At 37.6% G+C, this 20556-nt stretch overlaps 1 protein-coding gene across 1 annotated transcript in view; it reads left to right on the plus strand.

The window, feature by feature from the left end:
* Positions 1-20556, plus strand: part of FOCAD (focadhesin) — a 116883-nt gene that overhangs the window by 89090 nt on the left and 7237 nt on the right. The window contains 14 exon segments of the mRNA XM_050716575.1: positions 114-132; positions 135-229; positions 1952-2190; positions 2891-2980; positions 5999-6146; positions 9578-9697; positions 10681-10803; positions 11319-11396; positions 12372-12443; positions 12611-12713; positions 13951-14031; positions 15163-15291; positions 18024-18139; positions 19774-20034. Of these exon segments, the coding sequence (XP_050572532.1) occupies positions 114-132; positions 135-229; positions 1952-2190; positions 2891-2980; positions 5999-6146; positions 9578-9697; positions 10681-10803; positions 11319-11396; positions 12372-12443; positions 12611-12713; positions 13951-14031; positions 15163-15291; positions 18024-18139; positions 19774-20034 (1674 nt within the window).

Below are 20556 nucleotides of genomic sequence, written 5' to 3' on the forward strand. Positions count from 1 at the left end.
TGGATGGATCATAGGTGGAACATCAGCTGCTGAACTTCTATTCGGGTAGAGCCTGATTTAAGAAAAAATAACAATATTAAAAAAATAACAATATTTGGGTTTGATTTTTGCAGACTGAACCTGATTTCTTCCCACACAACAGTGGATTTATATGGTTATAGAGACCATCTTTAGTATTGTGAATAGCCGCTATCAGCCTAAAGGACAAGTGTTCCCATGGTTCTACCAGGTATGTGCTATGGTATTAAAGACGGGAGCATATATCTGTATTTTATACTTCAAATTCTTAGTCTGGAGTTCTCTGTTTCTGTTTGCCCAGTAGTAGTTGTAATATAGAAGGATATTTTTTTTCCTTTCCTTTCGTTACTTTTGCCTTGTTTTTTTGTCCTAATTACCAAGGTAATAAAAATTATATGAGAAGATAATACCCCATAAATGAAGGAATTTTTAAAAGACAAACAAACAAACAAAAAAAAAACCAACAACAGAATATTCTACAAAACAACCTTCTAACTGGAACAGACTTTCCTCATACAACAATATCAAATTCTTGAGTGATTCTGAGAGTATGCCATAGGGCTCTGAAGTTTAGACTTTCTCAAAATCTAATAGTTACAGAGCCACCGATTCCCATTTTACAGTACTTCTTGAACCCCTGAGGACTAGTACAAATTGTCATAAGTGCTTTCTGTGTGATAACTGGCCTGAAATTCTCAAGCAATAGAAGTATCAGGCAGTTGTTAAATAGGACCTGGAGATGGTCCTGAAAGCTTGTTATAGATTTTAAAGAATAGGTATTGCTAACTCTTGACTGTGGTCAAGATGACCAGGTTGGAAATTTTTTGTGTTGTGGATACAGAAAGGGGTATTTGTCCTACAAGAACAAGAAGTATCATGATGTTTTCGAACCTCAACTTTATTAAATGCATTCATGAACTGCCTTTAGTCCAGTCAATGAGATGTTGGCATCTCCAAAATCAAATCGCTAAATCAAATGGAGCGTTAAATAAATGCTAGACTGGCTGGATGCAAGGAGATTCAAGCACTTGGTTGGCTTTAGCAGTTTTTGCTGATTTTTTTCTTTTATGACTTCTGTCTTTGGAAACAATGTTGTTTAAAAAAGGTATTTGTGAGATGGAACAGCGTGACATGGTTCATATTTCATTTCTAAACGCCATTCTGTTTAAAAAGTAAATAAATCCAAAAAATATTGTGCTTGTAGAATTCTAAGGCACACAATGGAAATCATGGCCCTGCAGAGTACATTGCATCCTGATGGGATTTTTCATCTTTTCAGAGCTTTACATCCAAGAAGATAAATGTAGATTAGGCTGTTTTAAAATGGAAATAAATTAAAAAACTTTGTAAGGGATCTTTCTTCTAGAAAGCATCTCTGCTGGTAATCTTGCAAGATCTCATGTTTATTCATTCTAGGTATGATGCTTCTAAAGAAGTGCATTTTCCAGCTCACTAAATTCACGATGTGTTATAATTATGCAATTACCTTGACATTGTGGCTGGTTTCTGTTTGCCCTTCTGATCACACTCCTGAATATTTTAGCACGGAAGCTGAAGACTTACACAGATGAGCTTACTCATGTGTAGTATAGTTATTAAATTCCAGTTTTCGCCTGTTTTATCCTTTGTTTACAACTCCATATTTTGCAATCTCATTTATACTTTGAAGTTATATTCAATTTCACTAGTTTAATTACCTATGCAATTACAATAAGTATAAACAGCCTGCAGGGTAAGGCAAAGAAAAAAGGTACAATTGGCAATGCTATAAAATACTGTTCATTGCCAGATTGCAATAACTGTGCTGCCATTTGCTGTATAGGTATTTATTTTAAATTCATGAGTTGCTGAATGTTTCTACCAGGAAATGAGTTTTATATCCTTTCCAAAGAGGAAAAGGAAAAAAACAAATCTTTTAAAAATATTTTTCTAGAAATCCTATTCTGGTGAAAATACTGCTAGTGCTATAGCTCGTTCCTGTGCAGCCACTGCTTTGTCTCTCCTGGTGCCGGTTATCATTGTATCATGCAAGGAGAAGGTTGAGGAAGTCCTGAGTATGCTGACTGCCAGGTTACCTGGGAAGCCAAATGCTGATGAGTCTCAGGCTGTTCAAATCCACATCGGCCTTGCTTTGGGGATGTTCATCTCACGTTTGTGTGAAGAAAAAGTCAGGTAAGAATTACTGCATGTAATGTAGGTGTGCAAATAACTTACCACTTTATTCCTGCAAGTGGCTTCTATGGTTTAGGGAATAAAGTGTTTACAAGTCATAGGCAAATGATTCTTGAGGTGTTTTGCGAATTTTTTACAAGGTGTCTTTTATTACAATAGCCTTTTTCCCCCTCTGTGTTATGTTCTATATATTTTGCCATTTCTTCAGGGTGATTGATTAATTTTCATGATACCCTATAGTGCATGTGCAACCTGGAATTTGACTGCTTACATGTCTTTAAAGAGGACTAGATGCCCTGGGAAACTTAATTGTAAAATAATTCACAATTCTCACTTGCTCCTTTCTAAGTGGTGTTCTGCACACTGGATAGTGTCCACTTGCATCATGTGAGTTACCTATATGGAGACAGAATGCTTGATTTCTTTTTGGGTGTTGTACAAAAAATAGGTGCCAGTTAAGATCTGAATAAGTTTTTGTATTATTTGCATAATTACATAGGTACATTCATATGAAAGTGACACAAATGGCCAGTCATAAAGTCACTGCTTACAGGCCAGTGTAAGAACCTGTTACAGCAAGAAAAGAACAGTATTTAGTGGTGTATTCAGTCTTATCAGGAGGTTTAATGTCCTATGTGATTTGAAGAGCAGAGCTGTGTTTTGAATTTTTTTCAGTTTCTTTTTTGTTTTGTTTTCGTAGTGAGGTACCTGGTCAGCAGATGAACTTACTTCTAATGAAATCCCTGGATGCGCTGGAGGAGTGTTGCTTTGACTCCAGTCTGGAGTACAAGTGAGTTTCTTTCATTCCTGATGATGCTTTGGGGTTTTCTTCAGTTCCGTTGTTTTCATTCAAGCTTTTTTTCCTAAATTCTACAGAGAGGAGTATAACAATATGGTAAGGAAACAGCCTGTTCTGAATACTTCCCTAGAATCATGGACTCATGCAGGCTGGCAAGGACCTTGGGAGGTCCACATCCCTCCCTGAAACAGGCTCAGCTTTGGTGTTGTACTACATTACCCAAGGCTTTACACTGTCAGGGCGCAAAACCCCCAGGCCACAGAGTCCCGACCTGCCTGGGCCCCGCCTCCACAGCCGGGCTGTCCTGGTGGGGAAAAGGCTTCTCCTCACCTTTAGCCTGAGCCTCTTGTGCCTCAGACCGTGCCCAGCCTCCTGCCACACACCACTGGGCAGTGCTGTAAATGTGGAAGACTTTTGTCCAAGCTTGGCATTTGTCAACTTTTAAACTGCTGTTCTAAAGCAAGAGCCTCTCCAGCAGGATGATAAGCAAAGGGGACCACAGGACATACGCCTTACATTGACCACTTCACCCATACTCAACTGGTGATACCTTTTTTTGTTTGTTTGTTTAATTGCAAGCTTTTTGAGAGTTTTTGTTGTAAAAATGAGGGAGGGCAGATTTCCCTTTTTTCTAAATGCCAGCACTAATCTTCTCCTCTCCTGTGGCTGCTCTGAGGTCAGTTATGTTCAGTAGGGCTCTGGAGAGGTGACAGACTCCTGGGGCCAATTCGTCATCCTGCCACGGTGCAGACAAGGTTTCTGCATCCCTGCCCTGCCGCTGCAATGTCGCAGGCAGTCTTGTGTCACACTGACATCTGGCATAGAGCGAGCCCCCCACCCTGTGCCCTTCCCTGTGTGCCTTCCACTCGCCCACCCTGGTTGCAGAAATGCCTGCGAATGTCAGGGGGATGCTCGGGCTCTACAGTAAATTTTTGAGATGTGGCATACCTCCTGATTGTTTCAGAAAACATGCATGTCTACTGAATAATATGCTTCTCCAGGGTGTTAAGTGAGACATCTCACGCATTGGAGGACATTACTGAGAAAGAGGCTTTTTTTTTTTTTTTTCAATCCTGTCTTGACTTTTTGGCAAATAAAGAAGCTTATCAATGTGTGTACTACACGGTCTGGATCTCACGCAACCACGCTTCACTGATCATGTCAGTCTTGATAGGAATGTTGTTTATATATATTATTTTCTTTGTTCTATTTAGGAGAATTTTCTCTTTTTTTATGGGTGACAGGAATAAAGTAAACAGACCTGTTTTCAATAAATACTAAGCAATAAGAATGTTTTTCCCTGAGCCAGTGATTTAGCATGGTGGGAGTCCACTTAGGATCTGTAAGAATCTGTGTTAAGTCTGTGTTAAATTACATAAAATACTCTAAAAAGTTTTTTTTCTGGAAAAGGTTGTTGTGGGAATAATGCTTATAAATCACTACTCTTAAGTGTCTTAAACCACACGGTAGAAAATAACGATGATATTCATAATCTTTTAGAGCAGAAAAACATTTCAAATCATTTCAAATGGTTAAGCGTATGTTAATATGATGCATCTTCAATTTTTGTGTGAAACTGAGTTTCAGAGATTGCAGAACCTTAGGGACTGCAGTTGCTCCTGATTCTAAATGGTAGGCACTCAGACATTATTGAGAGATCTGGGAGCAGACCATTAATCTGCTCGTATGTTAGACACAAACAGAAATAAGGATGTTTAAAAAATACACTGATATTTCCGTGTAAACATGTATGGAAAATATGCATGATGAATTACCTTTAGACACTTAATTCTTTATGCTACTAGGTTTTGTCAAAGTTATTTATTATGGAAGCCATATAACAGCTCATTTTTCTTTCCAAACCTATTTTATATAGAGGCAAATAGAAGGTTCAGCAAGCAAGTTCATTCATGACTGTTAACTTTTCCTTTTATTCATGTAGATCATATTGAATGGATTTTCTCACATCAACCTTCATGTTGTGGGGGTTGGAGGGAAATCCAAGCGAGGTTTCCAATTATAGCAGTACAGCATATAGGTAACAAACGTAACAATACATACAGCCCCTGTATTGGACAGCTGTCTCTTCTCCAAAGAAAAACATGTTGCAGTGAAAATTGACCTAATGCTGTTGTTTGAAGGATTTGCTTGTGCAAAGCTTTCGAGAATCATGGGGAGCAGTAGCATTTTCTGGTTTGCCTTGCCATTTCGTATATTAAGGATGAATTCTACAAGATCATTGCAGATGTGTCTTTTTGTATAAATTTGTTACCAGGTAGAATTAGCTTGCATCTGCAAGAATAAATATTGGAGAAGTATGGAGTAATTGATAAATGTTAAAGCTTACATGTTGAGTAAAGATGTAGTAAAAAGCAGATTATTATGAAACTTGAAATGCATAGTAATCTTCCTTTACATTGCTGGGCAGAGCATTTGACTTTTTATGGAGTTTTTCGCAAGGTCAGTAACTGATTTGGATATCAGGCATTTTCAATCAAAACCATCATCAGACTTTTCTTTATTGTACCTTCAGAAACCTGTTAAACTCCACAGACCTTAATAATAGGATTTAGCCCTTAAAAAATGTCAGTTTTGCTTCATCCTAAAATATAAAACTTTTATTTTATTTCATGATTAATTAATGAATTCTTTCATTCCGTGGCATGATAGTGTCATGCACTGTACATTGCCAGGTTACCTTACTGAGATAAGTGACAATGGATTCAAAGATGGGTCATGACAGAGAGCAGTGCTGAGTGTCTGATATACTGGCAGTGAAACACCTAGAACACGTTGGGAAATCTGAGATACCACACAGATGAAGTGTGCTTAAATATTAATTTTATGTAGATCACAAACAAGATGGCCAAGTGAAAGAGAGTGGTGGGGAGAGGGCCCTCAAGTTTAATGTTGTGGAAAAAGGTGTTCAGAGCAGCAAAGGTATGGCTAATATACATATTATGTATACATACATATATATGTTTGTTTTTTTTTTTCCTTCTCTTTAAGCACCGGATGTATTTTGGGAGTAGGACTTGTTCTGTCCTTTATGAGTTACAGCAGCCAAACAGAATCACGAGTGCACGTTTCTGCTTCACTGCGAAAACTCTGCAAATACCTGGAAAGCAGTGAGGACCAGAGCAGATCGGTCCAGGAGGTACAATCTGTTTTATCACAGATTTCAAATCTTCCTTTTTCTTTGTTGGCTGTCTTTAATTATTCAACTTTTTACCAAAGTTTTATACCTCTAGTACTGGAATAACTGGTGTATAATATTTCTTTCACAATATCAAAGCTGTGGAAAGGTGTGCAGAGAAAAAGGATCCTGGCTAGTATCATGAATAGTGTAGCCAGCAGGACCAGGGAGGCGATCATCCCCCTGTACTCAGCTCTGGTGAGGCTGCACGTCAAGGACTGTGTTCAGTTTTGGGCCCCTCACTACAAGAAGGACATTGAGGCCCTGGAGCGTGTCCAGAGAAGGGCAACAAAGTTGGTGAAGGCCTGGAACACAAGTCCTATGAGGAGCGGCTGAGGGAACTGGCGTTGTTTAGTCTGGAGAAGAGGAGGCTCAGGGGAGGCCTTATTGCTCTCTACAGCTACCTGAAAGGAAGCTGTGGGGAGCTGGGGGTCAGCCTCTTCTCACAGATAACTAGTGATAGGACAAGAGGGAATGGCCTCAAGTTGCACTGGGGGAGGTTCAGGTTGGAAATGAGGAGACATTTCTTCTCAGAAAGAGCAGTCAGGCGTTGGAACAGGGTGCCCAGGGAGGTGGTGGAGTCACCGTCCCTGGGGGTGTTCAAGGAAAGGTTGGACGTGGTGCTTAGGGACATGGTTTAGTGGGTGACATTGGTGGTAGGGGGATGGTTGGACCAGACGATCTTGGAGGTCTTTTCAAACCTTGATGATTCTATGATTCTATCAGGCTGGTTTTATATCTGTTTAAAAAAAATAGAATAACTTTTAGTGCTGTGCAAACATTAAGAAATTTCCTGAAAAGGTAAAAAGATAGCTACAAGCAAGCAGACAGCAGTATGCTTTCTGCTTCCTACTTTGAAAGCTGATGTCACAAACTGATGTGAGTCTTGAGCTTGTGAAAGCTGCTATGGTTCCATTTGCTGTTCTCTTTATAACTGCTTTGAAGACTTAAAAAACTGAGCTGTGCTAGATTTGAGCATGCTTTTCAATTTTAACTGTGAGTTGGAAATACTCAACATTACATTAACCAGACATAAAAGCCAGTTAAAACGGCAGGAATGTAGTTTTCTTCCCTCTCTTTTCTGCTGTCATAAGGAGGTATAAACAAGATGGATAGAAATAAAGAGGGACCTTTCCACCATTATGAGGCATCATAAACAAACTCATTTTTTCCATTTTGACATAACAGAAGCTTACATGTGCTGACCATGGACTAATACAGCAACATTCATTATTTCAGCATGGTCTGTAACATTGCTGAGGTAGAACTTGAGAAGGAAGGCTGATGAAATGGGATATGTTTACAACAGAAATCAAGAATCAGGATAAGCAGGTTTTTGCACAACCAAAGCAAAACAAAAAACTGCCTGTCATATGCAAGACTACATCAGCTGAACAGCTGAGTTGCATAATCCTCTGTTTTATTGAGGGAGTCAGAGATCGGTACTATTCTTCTCTTTTCCTTCTTAGTACTGCCCTGAAAGTTTGTTCTTTATTAAAGCTCTTCAAGGTGTCCCTGACCTGCCCATGGCAAGGGGATTGGAACTAGATGATATTTAAGGTCCCTTCCAACCCGAGCCGTTCTATGGTTCTGTGATTATGGAGTTAACTTCTTTTGGCATTACATGTGTGTTGGGGATTAGCCTTGTTCAGTTTATGGATCATGCATTAAAGTGACTTAGAACAGTGAAATTGTTTCTCTCTCCTGAGAGACCTCATAGTCTTTTACTGAATTTAAACTGGGTAAATAAGAAACTTCTGGGATGAAATGCAGCAGCTGTTCACTAACGTGAATTAGTTAGGAATGAGATGCCAAACCTACCTGTATCAATTAAAATCATATAAGGCATTGCATAGATAATCACATCAGTAAAAGTTGGCCAGCACCCTAGGATGACTACTACTGTAGTTATGAAATGCACTAGAGGCTCTTTCAGAGCTATAAAATGGCATGTAATCCTGGCATATAATCCTCTGTCTGAGAGAGGTAGATTTGGCCTACTGCAGCAAGAGCAGGCCAAACATGGGCGTTACTTCTTTGAGGTCAAATTGTTGCCAACCCTGTCCAGCAGGCAGGAGCTCTCTAATTCCTGTAGTCATGTGTTGTTCCACTGCTTTGCCTTGGTACAAAGGAGGTTGACACAGTTGCCTGGTTGAAAGTTCATACTTCATTTCCTTTCTTTCCACATCTAAGGCTTAAGAGCAGAAAAATAGTGTCACCTGTGTTCCTTACACAAGGCAGTTGTCCTAGTAGAACAGCCGCCCACGCACAGTGTATGTGCTTCTCTTCCTGAATGTAGCTCTGATGGGATCACAGCATGCTGTGGGTGCTCACATAGATAATGATCAGATACTTACGTGGAGAAAAATAACTACTTTTGCATGGAAGATCAGAAAGTTGCCCTACATAAACAAAATCAGAAGTACTTCCGTGCTTTAGGTGTATTCATTTAATGGCATAGACTAAGAATCTTTCTTTAACATGTGAAAATATGAATTGACAATGGCATGACTTTTTTGTCATGCCAGTGTATTGCTCCATTGTTCATGAAAGATATTCTTGCGATACCTTGCATTTCCTAGAAGTTAATTTTCTTTTCAGTTATGATATATGTGGAATTTTATAATTTTATTTCTGTTACACAAATTATCCATGATTCTGATGAGACAGTAAAACCACCATTCCTTTTTCAGTGCTTATGGAGTTGTCAGATGAAGAGTGTAGACTTCATAGTAGCTTACAGGAGGAAATGGTACAAAGCCTAGAGTGATGTTTGTCAGTTTCTGACACTGAATGATTGCAAGGGCTTAAGGGCTTGTGGCTTAGCTTCCGCAGGCCGTGTTATCCCAGATACTTTGCAAACTACCTCTGGGCAACAGCCATAACAGACAACAGCAGACAGATTTATAAAATTTGTTGCTTACAACAAAGAATTTAGTCTGTATTGTAAAATAATTCAGTATGTATAATAAAGTGCAACATTTTCACCAGAAAAACAGTATGTACAAATAAAAAAAAGTAAAAGCAAATGTGACCAAGGTACACAACAGCAACAAATGTTGGAACTGCAGCAGCAGATGCTGTTTGAGCTGCTGTACAAGAATTATTTTTAAGGTTTTACTGTGGTAGTAACCAGGTAGTATAAATCCTCACTGAGGAAGTAAGTGTAGAAAGTCTCCTTGTTGTTTTTTGCTTGGTTGTTCTGTGTTTGTTTTGGTTCTTTTTTATTTTGTGGGATTACTCAAACGACCTTGTAAATAAGATGCATTGGTGCTGGACACAGTGAAGTTATGGTAGCATTGCAAGCTATGGAAAATGTTCTTTGGCTTCTAATCTTTGCACTGAATTTGAATAGTACTAGTTAACATAATTAAATAATGGTTTTTTTTCAGGTACTTTCCTATTCTGTTGCCTGTTCCTGTGTCTCTGCCTTCAGTGTTGGAATCATAGAAGCGGCAGAGGCTGAGGACGCTATGAACAAGCTGCGGACCCTAGTGGAAAATAATCAGCAGGTGAAGATTCAGAGTTTGGGCTTTGCTTCAGTTCTGTTTCTCTCTTACGTATTTAATACTGCATACTACTCTATCCAGACTGCCAATTGACGAAAATTGATCTGCTTTCATCATTAACTAACACTGAGTATGTTGTTCATGCTGTATGGTTAGCCTGACTATGATTTGGTCCATTGATAAATTGTCTGCACGTTTATAGTCATTATCAGAGAATGAAATAAAAACAGATTTTATATGTTTGATTGCATGTAAAAGGGAGGTGGTTGGTATTTCTGATGTCTTTAGTCCCTGTGTCCCATCAGTTCTAGTCTTTCATAACATTTTTCTTTAAATAATTTTTCTTGATAGGTTAACATATCTTCTGTGCTCTTCTGATTTTTTGCCTTCCCTTAGACTCCAGGCAGTGCATCATAACCACAGCCACAACTTCTTCCAGGTGTCTTCTTTATCCCTCAGTGTTCTAGAGTTACCCTCTAAAAATGCACAGAATAATCTCTTTACTCCAGTACTTGTTCATTTTGTCGTTGTTGTTTTGTTGTTGTTTTTGTTAAACGTTTGCCAGAAAAGGAGAAACGGAAAAAGAAAAAATATTAAATAATTAATTAAAATATTTAATATTAAAGCCTACTATTACACTAATCAGCTGTTTAGTATGTTCATCTGTAAAATAAGTCAAAACAAACTATTTTTGTAGCTCCTTTTCGTCTTTGTATCAGAAAGTGTGCTCTAGAATAAAGGTTCCAGAGCAAACTATGTGCCAAAGATCAGTATCTAATCTCAGAAAATCCTGTGTCACTTGACAGGAGAAAATACTTGAAATAAGGAACCTCTGGTGTTCTAGACAAAGATGTGACTTCTATAAGTCTGTGACTCCTATAAAGAATAATAAATACTTAAGCAGTATTTCAGTAGTAAACATTGAACAGAATACAGAATTATTTGGAAGATCTGTTTTTTTAATATGTGTCTTTCTCACCTTACAGACATCCGCTTTTGCTTTAGCTCTAGGTACAATTGTTCACGGTTTGTCAGTTTGTGGTCACGGGAAAGCTGAAGACCTGCGTAACAAACTAATGCCAGCCTGGATAAAAACTTTGATTGCAGAGGTAAAGGAGTTTGCGTTCACATCCTAGGGTTTTGGGGGGATTTTGACAGTAGGGACATAATTTGCCTCACTTCTGCTGGACCAATGCTAGGAAAAGTTAGGATTGAATATGGATATGCTATTTCGCTGATGTTTGGAAGCAAAAATGTGTCGTTAGGCTGTTCACTACAGAAGAAAAGCCCTGTTTTGCTTGTACCTGTTTGCTTTATGGGAAGTACTTATTTCCATGGGGGGGGGGGGGGGGGGGGGGGGGGGGGGGGGGGGGGGGGGGGGGGAGGAGGTCTCCATATTCAGCAAGGTCTCTTTTATTCAGCAAGAGATAGAATATAGTTCTCCATCATGCTGGAGTCTGACCTGAAGAGGTTGTTGGAATGGAGGGTATAGAAGTGATAACAGTTGTGATTTTTAAGTTGAAAGAAAAGCCCTTTTGTTTAAGTGAAACATCTGTTGTGCTACAGATGCAATTGTAGTGCTGTGTGGTTCCAGTGATTCACTGATCCTGAACTACGTTTCCAGGGTTCTCCAACAATGCAGCGTCTGGCAGCTGTCAATGGGCTGGTTGCACTGGTTGGTTCTGAAGGAGGCATGATACAGGTGAGAACATGCAAGCAGATGATACTTTTATAGCTCTCCTAGAAATCTGACAAGAAGGCAAGATAGTGATGCCTTGAACAAAGGCTCCGCTGGATCTCTGTAGTGCTTAAATTATGCTTGCTTGAGCAACTTTGAAACGTTGTTATGTATAAAAATGACAAGAAAACCTTGAGTTTTGTGTATGCACAAATAGATAAGAAGCCTTAGGCCTTGCTGAGCTTTGTGGTTACAACCAACTAAGACTAGTTTAGGACCATGTAACTGGGAAAAAGAGATGAACCATCTGGGGTGACCCACACTGCACATGCAATAAGGGAGAGTTCAACTAGAGGACACCAAGAAAACAACCAGCAGAGGGTCTCAAAGACCTCTAAAGACCACTGACCCATTTAACAGCACGTGTCCAAAGGGGCAGACACTATGTAAATGATTTTGAGGTAAAGTATTGAGTATGTATATGCCTCACAGGAAAACTTTTGCATGTGTTACACCTGCAGTGTATGTTCAGGAGTTTCTGAGCCAGGTATGCACTCTAGGAGGAACTATCCTCAGTGCATCCAGCGCTGCAATAAAAAAATAAAAAAAAAGCCTGCTTTCTAAAACTCCAAAATTGAGTCTTTGAGAGTTTCTTCAACCAGCTTTTGTGGTAACAATACAATGATTTCTCCTGCATCTATACAGGAGTGGCCATCTACCAGAGCATTCCATTTATACAATACTGAGCTGTGTTGGGTGTGAACCGAGTGGGATGGATTACAGTGTGTAGGATGGAGTCTGTTCTGTTTTCCTATCACATGGCCCACATTCAGTGTCACTGGGAATAAGTTTACTGCTGTGTAGGTTTTCTTCTCTTCTCTATTCCCCCACAAAAAGGCATGTGTGCAAATATAATCTGTCTTTTCAGCATCCATTCTGTTTTGTTTTTCTTCCCTTATAAAATTCACATTTTTTTTATCCTTGCTTTTCTTCTGGTAGCTGAAATCTGAGAGCATCCAGTCCTCCCAGTTTCAAAGTAAGCTCAATGAAGTCATCAGAACCCTTACACAGGTAAGGAGGTAGCCTCTTGTTTTCTTATTTGGACAGTGCAGTAGGGTATTTTGACACCTTGCACATACAGACCAATTCTGTTTAAAGAAGCAATGTAATGTCTGTGTCCAGCTTAACTGAGGCAACATAGAGAAATCTGACTAAGTATTGATTCATTGTCTCAACAGATAATCAGTTTTTCAGGGCAGATTGGCCTTCAGACAAATGCAGCAGGACTTCTGGGACACCTTCATATGTCCTGTTTGTCTTCTACCCAGAGCAGGGCATCTGGTAAGATGCTTTAATATTGCTACCTAAAGAACATATAGCAATAACATCTAACTGAAAAGATAGCAAGGGACACATCAGACACTTGCAGTCTAGACACTGTAGCCCTGTTAAATGACACAACAGACTTTGGATCAGAGACCTCACGGTCCTGTGTGTCCCTAAAGGCTGGAACATACAGCAGGAATCAGTGTGCTGAACAGGATGCCCTCAACACCCTGGCAATCTGTTTGTACTTGCAGTATCAAAGCAAGCTACTCAGTTGTTTTGGCCAACCTCATTTATTGCTTCTGTCTGTACTCTGTTTAAAACACCTAGGATAAATTGTAAAGAAGTTTTGCATTGCATATGACAGGTATGCTGTCTGCATTATGCAGTCTATGCCCTGGGTGCTGATTAATTACTCCTTGTTTTAGCAAGATTAAGATGTAATCAAGTACCTTGTTTTATTAGATTAAAATGTAATCAAATACATCTTACTTTATAAAAAAGCTAATACTTAAAAACTAGTCCATAACAACGAGAAAAAGCTGATTTTTCAAATGAGTATTTTACTAGTAGGGGTCTCTAGTGAGCTGATGTTGAAAACTGGTGTTCTATGCCCCTTTAATGTAGTTACTGTGATTAACACAGAAATTGGTATTCTGTCAATATGTTAATATCTTCTGGTGCTGTTTCAATATCCAATAGGTGAAAGAAAAGTAGAATTACAAGAGTGATGAACTACCAAAGGAGGGAACTAATGAATTGGAAGCTGTTCACTTCAGTGTGAACCAAGTTGGGAACCAATAACATGAAGTATAAATAAACATCCTCATCAGCAAAATAAATAAATAAATCTTAGATTTTCTATTTCTGTATAGGATGACACAAGGGCCTGAGGTTAGATAGATATGGAATGTTTTTTGTTGTATTAAGCTTACTAAGCTTTTGAAACTCTATTTTAAAGCCTGACTTGCAGTGTCTGTTGTATTTTAAGGAAATTCTTACCCCAGCTTTTCAGCTGGTCATTGAATTTGTTTTTTAGAGCTGACATCTCTCACCAATGCTGGCATTTAACTTACCTTAAGAACAGAAAGGCCAATGCATCTATCAATAATCTTTTGGTCTAATTGCATTGAATCACATGCAGACTTAGCTCAAATAAAGCTCAGTTTGGCCTTTGAATTTACATGGGAGCTGGAAGTTATAATTTCTGCTGGCACATTTTAGTATATAAAGAGTCTTTTTGTCTTCACAGTTCCTCCAGATTTCAGCTATTTGCCTGAAAACAGCTTTATCAGGGCAGCCATTGACTTTGCCATTGAAAGTGGAAAAAAAGGTAAGAAGGATCGAACTATAAATATGTGTCCAGGAAATGTATTATGGCTTTAAAAGGTGAGCCTAATATCCTGCTTTTATTTGCTAAGAGAACTTTTCTAGATACTAATTTGAGCTTTACTAATGCAGTCATATCTCTAAAAATTTCTACACAAACTCTTTTAAAACAAAAAACTGAATTACACTTTAAAGAGTAAGAGAATTATATAATTTTCTGTGATGATTTTTTCTGGCTTCTTAGATGTTTACCCTTTCCCCTTTCCTCTGTCTGTGAGATGACTTATATCCTTTGTGGGAATGAAAGTCAAATCACTTTGTGTTAACATGGTTCTTTGGGAATACATCGTCATCAGGGAAGCTTTCTTCTGTCTTGTATTTCAGCAATTCTGGGTTAAGATTCTATGTAATGGTCTGGTATTCAAGTGGGTTAGTGCTATGTGTGATAATACAAAGGAGCCTCAAGAAAGTATCCTCCTAAGTGAGGTGTGCTAGCAAAAGAGAACTGTCTTGGATTATAATCTTAAAGGAGGTAAAGCAGTAGAGGTTACTGTTGTGCAGAGCTAAGTGAACTCTCTGCTTTTTATTAAGCACATTTTGCTTTTATTGGAGGTAGAGATTGCTTTGCTTTCATGGAGGACTTTTACTGAATTAATTCCCCATCTTTAAGTAATACAGTATGTAGTAGAGGTTAGCATGTGTTTGGCTTTTTTTTTGTGGCCTACACCTCCAGGATGGGACGTGAGAAAAGTATCAGTAAATTTGGCTGTTCTCTTACTAAGAAAATGCAAACATAGTTCCCTGCTAGATGAGGACTATATGTTATTAACTCATAAATTGGTCAAGGGGGAGAAGGAACCAGAAACCTTCTGATTCTCAGTAACAAAAGCCTTCTTTGGCAGGTTATTAATGTTAAAAATACAGCTGATGATTACGAACAAGAGACAGCTAATTCTCAGATACCTATTGGTTACGTGGTTGTTTTTTTCTCCCTCCTGTAATTTTATAACTCTCTAGTTCGTCGCTACAGTTTGGTCTTCAGTGCAGTGTGAATTGATAAACTATATTCACTCTTTTCTGAGAGACTTAACAAACGTGTATAAATTTTAGACTGTGACAGAATATTTTGTTGCAGGCCCTGAATCTGTTCCAGCTCAGCTGTTGAAAGTAGCACTGGCACCCATTGCAATAGTTGGAGAAAGTCATCAGTATCCACCTGTAAACTGGGCATCTGTTCTTTCACCATTGATGAGGCTAAACTTTGGTAAGCTTTATAATTTTTGTTAAGTCTTGTACTTGCCACAAGATGACTTTACTAACATAAACTTCATAAACTGAAGCTTTCAAGGCCAAACTTCTAATATTCACAAGCATATATTTTCAATCAGTGTGTGGACACGGGTTGTTTTAATAGAACTGGTTAGAGAAGATCAAAACGAAGAGGTTTGGAGCAGTTTCCTAGAACAGTGGTGGATTTGGACTATTATAGTGAGAAGAGTGCATCACAAAACTGGAAATTAATTATATCTTATTTTCACCATTTAGCACAGCTCCAGTGTCTGTGTTGGAAGATGCAGGCAGCTTTATCACAAGTTTAAACAGCTCTGTAGTTCGTTGAGTTATCCCTAGTCTGAAATACAGTGTCTACTAAATTACACCAAGTAACAGAGGAAATCATATCCCTTTTTTCTGTCACATCCCTGATTTCTGTGCTTCTAGGAACACTTTTTCTTCATGTCAGAGAGTAGCTTTGATTTTGAAGTATGGGCTTGGACAACTTGTATAATATTTTTCTACTGAGGGTATCTGTCAGTGCCACTTTTGGTTGATATAAATGACTTTGAACTTCAAACCCATTTACTTAAAAAAACACCTACTGTGGAAAGTTCTGTATTCCCTTGTTTGATTCTGCTGAGTTTTATTTCTCTTGATTTATGTAATTGTATTGCTGGCCTTGCAGATTATTTTATTTTTTACAATTGGACTGGGCAAGTGCTGTTGCATTTGAACTGATGTGCTATACAGCCTGGAAAATGAGAGGTTGTTCTTATTTCTTTTTGATACTTATTTTACGTATTCAAAACACTTCTAAAAGCACTAGATATAATTGAACTGTCTTATGAGGAACAAATACTTGCTAGAAAGTCTAGAAAGACTTGGCAACGTCCTAAATACTTTTGCTGATAATTGGGCTGGATCTTCTGCTTTATTTTGTATTCTTGCAATAGATTGTGGAACCTTTTGTAAAAATGTGAAAAAATTTCCTATACTAACCTGTGCAGTCCATGCTGATGCATATTTGTGTGCGATCTTATGAATAGCTGAAAGTTTATAAATGCATGGGGAATTTTTTTATTCCTGTTTTTTTACTTGGAAGTCTAACTTTTCTAAATCAGGGGAATTCCAGAGGAAACACTACATCATTTTTGTGACTATGTTTTTATTAAGTTTAGACAGCGTCATATTCTGTTTTTACATGTAATTTCTCTTGACTGGTCTGCTGTATTGCTGTGGAAGTTGCACTCCTGCATGTTATATATGCATGCAGAAATAGGTTTTTGTTGTGTGCAATGTGCTAATGAGCAATATTCATGTTGTTCTAGAAAGCATGATGCAGAACACTTGTATTATGACCTAACTGTCAACCCAGATACATGAAACTAACACAGTTATTCTGGGACAGATATGTCACGAATATTTATATGAAAAATACACTCAGTTCTCTCAGATTCTCTAGCTCACTGTTATTCATGCCTGAGAATTCATGAACATATATTTCAAAAAAAATCTGTGAAGATATTTTCATCTGTAAACATATTGAAGACAAGAGATTGCTTTCCCATCTTATAAAGTTTATTGCAGTTGTTGATCATGAACTATATAATGTGACTTAGGTGGTATCTGTTTGGTATTTAATAGTGCTCTGAAGAGAACAGTCATAATTAAATCATAATCTGTGATTTATTAGTCCAAGCTAGTGAGAGAGTTTTGAATTGGTTACCAAAGTGTCATGTAACAATTTCACCCTTTCAGGGTTCTGCAAATGACTAAACATCTAGTTTATGGTTTGTTAAAAAGCCTGATGCTTGATTCTTGAATGATTTGCTTTGCTCATGCGCTGTTAGTGAACTGTGTAAAAGTCATGCTATATAAACGACTACTTTCATTATTGAAAGAACGTTTTGACTAGCAAAGCACCTATTTAAGTTTTATGCTGACAAGTAGCAATAATCTGTCTGAGGAGTTAAATGCCGATATAATACTTAAATTATTTGTTCTTCTGTTGCTGTAACAATCATGATCTACATGAAAGCAATGCTGTTCAAAAGACCTCAACATGTTTATGACTAATTATTCTATTAAGATGATTAGTTATTCTGCTAAGAGTCTGTACTAGTTTTTACAAGGACTCTAAAGAGAAACCGCTAAGAAGGATTTGATAACCATCATAACCTTTATGCACTGTAAGGTCTTCCCACATGTTAACCTGAAGAATACTGCAAGCAAGCACCACCAGAAATAACAGTGACTGTTCCATGACATTTTATATGAACGTGTAGTATATGGAAGACCATAAGCATGCAAACCAATGCTAATTACTCCTGCATATAACAGGAAGGAAAACTGACTCATTTCTCCATCTATAGATTAAAACTTGTTGCTTATATATATATATATATATATATATATATATATACACACATATATATATCTATAAGTTCTCATTTTCTTCCCATTTCCATATTTCTCTTATTGGGTGAACTTATGTGAACTCTTAGCAAGACATTTCAGGATTTGTCGAAGCATGAATGGATGAATGGGGAGAGGAGACTTCTACACTATATATGTTGAAAACTATAAAGAGCATCTCTACATATGCAAAATTTAATATAGTGCTCAAGTAGAACAATAACTTTCCTTTATTTTATGAATTTAGAATAAATTTAAAGTAAAGATAATCTATTTCTTAATTTCTGTATGTTTCTTCTGTTTTAGGTGATGAGGTAAAACACCTCTGCCTTGAACTGGCTGTGACACAAGCCCAGTCATCTCAAAATGCTGCAATGCTTTTGGGGATGTGGGTGGCACCTCCCCTCATCTACAGTCTCAGTGTATGTATGTCAGAAAAATCTGTGGGACCTCAGCTCAGATAGTACTGAAGTTTAGAATGTCTTGCTAGAAAATGACTTCTGGGTTCAGAATTATGCAGAAATATTATTTAGCAAATATTTATGGTGATAGACTTCCAGTCTCTTGAAGAAGCTCTTTGAGTCTCTCTCAGAGGCTTTTGTGGGACCTTGAAATACAAGATGGACTTAAGGTGTACTGCATTGTTTTTATTTAGATGTACTCATATCTCTTAAGACCTTTTCCCTCTCTTGTTTCCTACTGCATCTTTGATAAACCTAGAGATGTAAGAAGGCACAGCATGTAGGGAGCACAGTTGTCTTTTATTTTATTTATACCAGCTGATAGACTTGTAGAAAAGACTACCTATTTGTCAAAACGTTTACCTGCTTCTTCCAGCAGAATCTCTTAATCTAGTAAAAGGTGTTACTTCTAGAAAACTTTACCTTAATTTTGTAGATAGTCAACAGAAACACTTATAGTGGAATCAAGTTGGAGCTTATCCTCTCTACAATGCAGTTCTTTTTATGGAGGTTCAACATGAGTTCAATTATATGGTTTGTTAAATCTCCCTGAATCCCACAGTGCACTTGGCTGTACAGCTCTGTCTTTTTATACTAGTTGAGGAGTAGCTCCAGGACAATACTCAGAAAATCCGTTCTAGATTTTTGTGATCTTTTCTAGTTCTTCAAGGGGTATCTTTGTCTTGTAATTTTTAATTAATTAATCTTCACAGATATTTAAACACCTGGTGGCTATTTTAAGATAGACATTTGATGAGGTGGCAAGAAATAAAATACTTGATTTCTGAGCCCCAGTTTCTCAGTACAATGAGGTTTTGAGGTCACAAAGTGGACCTAGCCACAGAGTGTATTAGTTTTTGATTTCTTCAAGATAATTGCTCATTTTATCTAGGAATATTAATGGTGCTAGGAGTACTATACTTCTGTCCTTAACTGCCCAGGTTCATGGTCTGTATGCTTTTTATGTAGGAATGCAGTGGGCAGCGTACAGCGAAATCACAATTTTCTTTTCAGTACAAAAACATGTTATTTACTGGGGTAGGGTTCATTGGAAGGGAATTCCTTGGTTTTTAAGGAAAATAGAACATTGCTATGTTTGAACTCTTTTTAATTCAAGCAGTTCGTCAAAAGAGGGAAGACGAAATTAGAAGTATATATGGAAGAGATTTGATTTAACTAGATTAAGAGTACTTTTTTGAAGTAGTATTTGAGCTGGTTTTTTGTTTGTTTGTTTTTACAATTTCATGCTTTATAAGAATAGTTGATTCAGGCCTGTATAGAGTTAGAATCTGAAACTAAGCAAAAATTTTAGTACAAGAGACAATTATTGGAGTCCGTGAAACATACTGATTTATATCACATGGAAGAAAAAAAATCACTGGCTACTTCAAAGCAATTTAAAATTTTGTTTTGGTCTGTTAAATGATAAGTAATACCTCACTGTTTGTAAATTGCTTGTACGTTGTGGAACACCCCTGAAGAGGAAATCAATCCAGTTATGCAGGCTAAACAGAGAGACCTAAACATAATGAAGACACTTAATCTGGGAATTATGGCAAACGTTATGACCCTCATATCTTGCATTTGCTTTTCAGATGAAAACCCAGAAATACCTTCTTGTGTCCCTGCCCCTGTGGATGAAACATGTTGCAGAAGACAAACTACAGTCTTTTACAGAGGTGTTTCTAATACAACAATTTGAAATGAAGAGCCGCACAAAACAAACAGAAATTTGCCAGTGTGTTTTGCAGGGACTCATGGAGGCAATGAAAATTCCAAACCCTGCCCAGTATTGCTGGAGCTTTCTTTGCCAGGCTGCTGAGAAAATATTTGAGCTCTTACCAAATGAGATTCAGGTAAGCAGTAAGTGTGAGGTGTATGAACTTTGTAACTAGTAATTTTTACTGATGTTAAATCCTGTCTTTTTGCACTGACCCATCAGATTTGAAACATGAAGTAGAATGTAAAGTATTTGGTGAGAGCAGTTAAGATTCCTACATAATATCAATTTAAATTACTTTTGCATATTGTTTAGAATACGTCCAAGTTGTGAAACCAAGTTAATGTACATTTTGCCATCTTAAATGATTTGGTAATGGAAAAACATAGTATTAGTATTGAAATAAATGTTACTGAAACAGAAGCATAGCACAATCAGAGGTGTTTCTCTTTCACCAGAAGATTCAGCTTCTCATAGTGATGTATGGAACGATGTAACCAAAAAAAAAATCTCCCAGGAATGGCAACTGAAAATAAATAAATAAACTATCACTTTTCCCTAATTATTAAATGCATTGAAGTCTCCAGCATATACAGAATGTGTAAAACAGAATAAATATTTAATCCAGTCTCTAGCCTCATTTTAGTCATCATGATCA

The sequence above is a fragment of the Cygnus atratus genome, chromosome Z, assembly GCF_013377495.2.
Source record: "Cygnus atratus isolate AKBS03 ecotype Queensland, Australia chromosome Z, CAtr_DNAZoo_HiC_assembly, whole genome shotgun sequence".
In the NCBI taxonomy this organism is placed as follows: domain Eukaryota; kingdom Metazoa; phylum Chordata; class Aves; order Anseriformes; family Anatidae; genus Cygnus; species Cygnus atratus.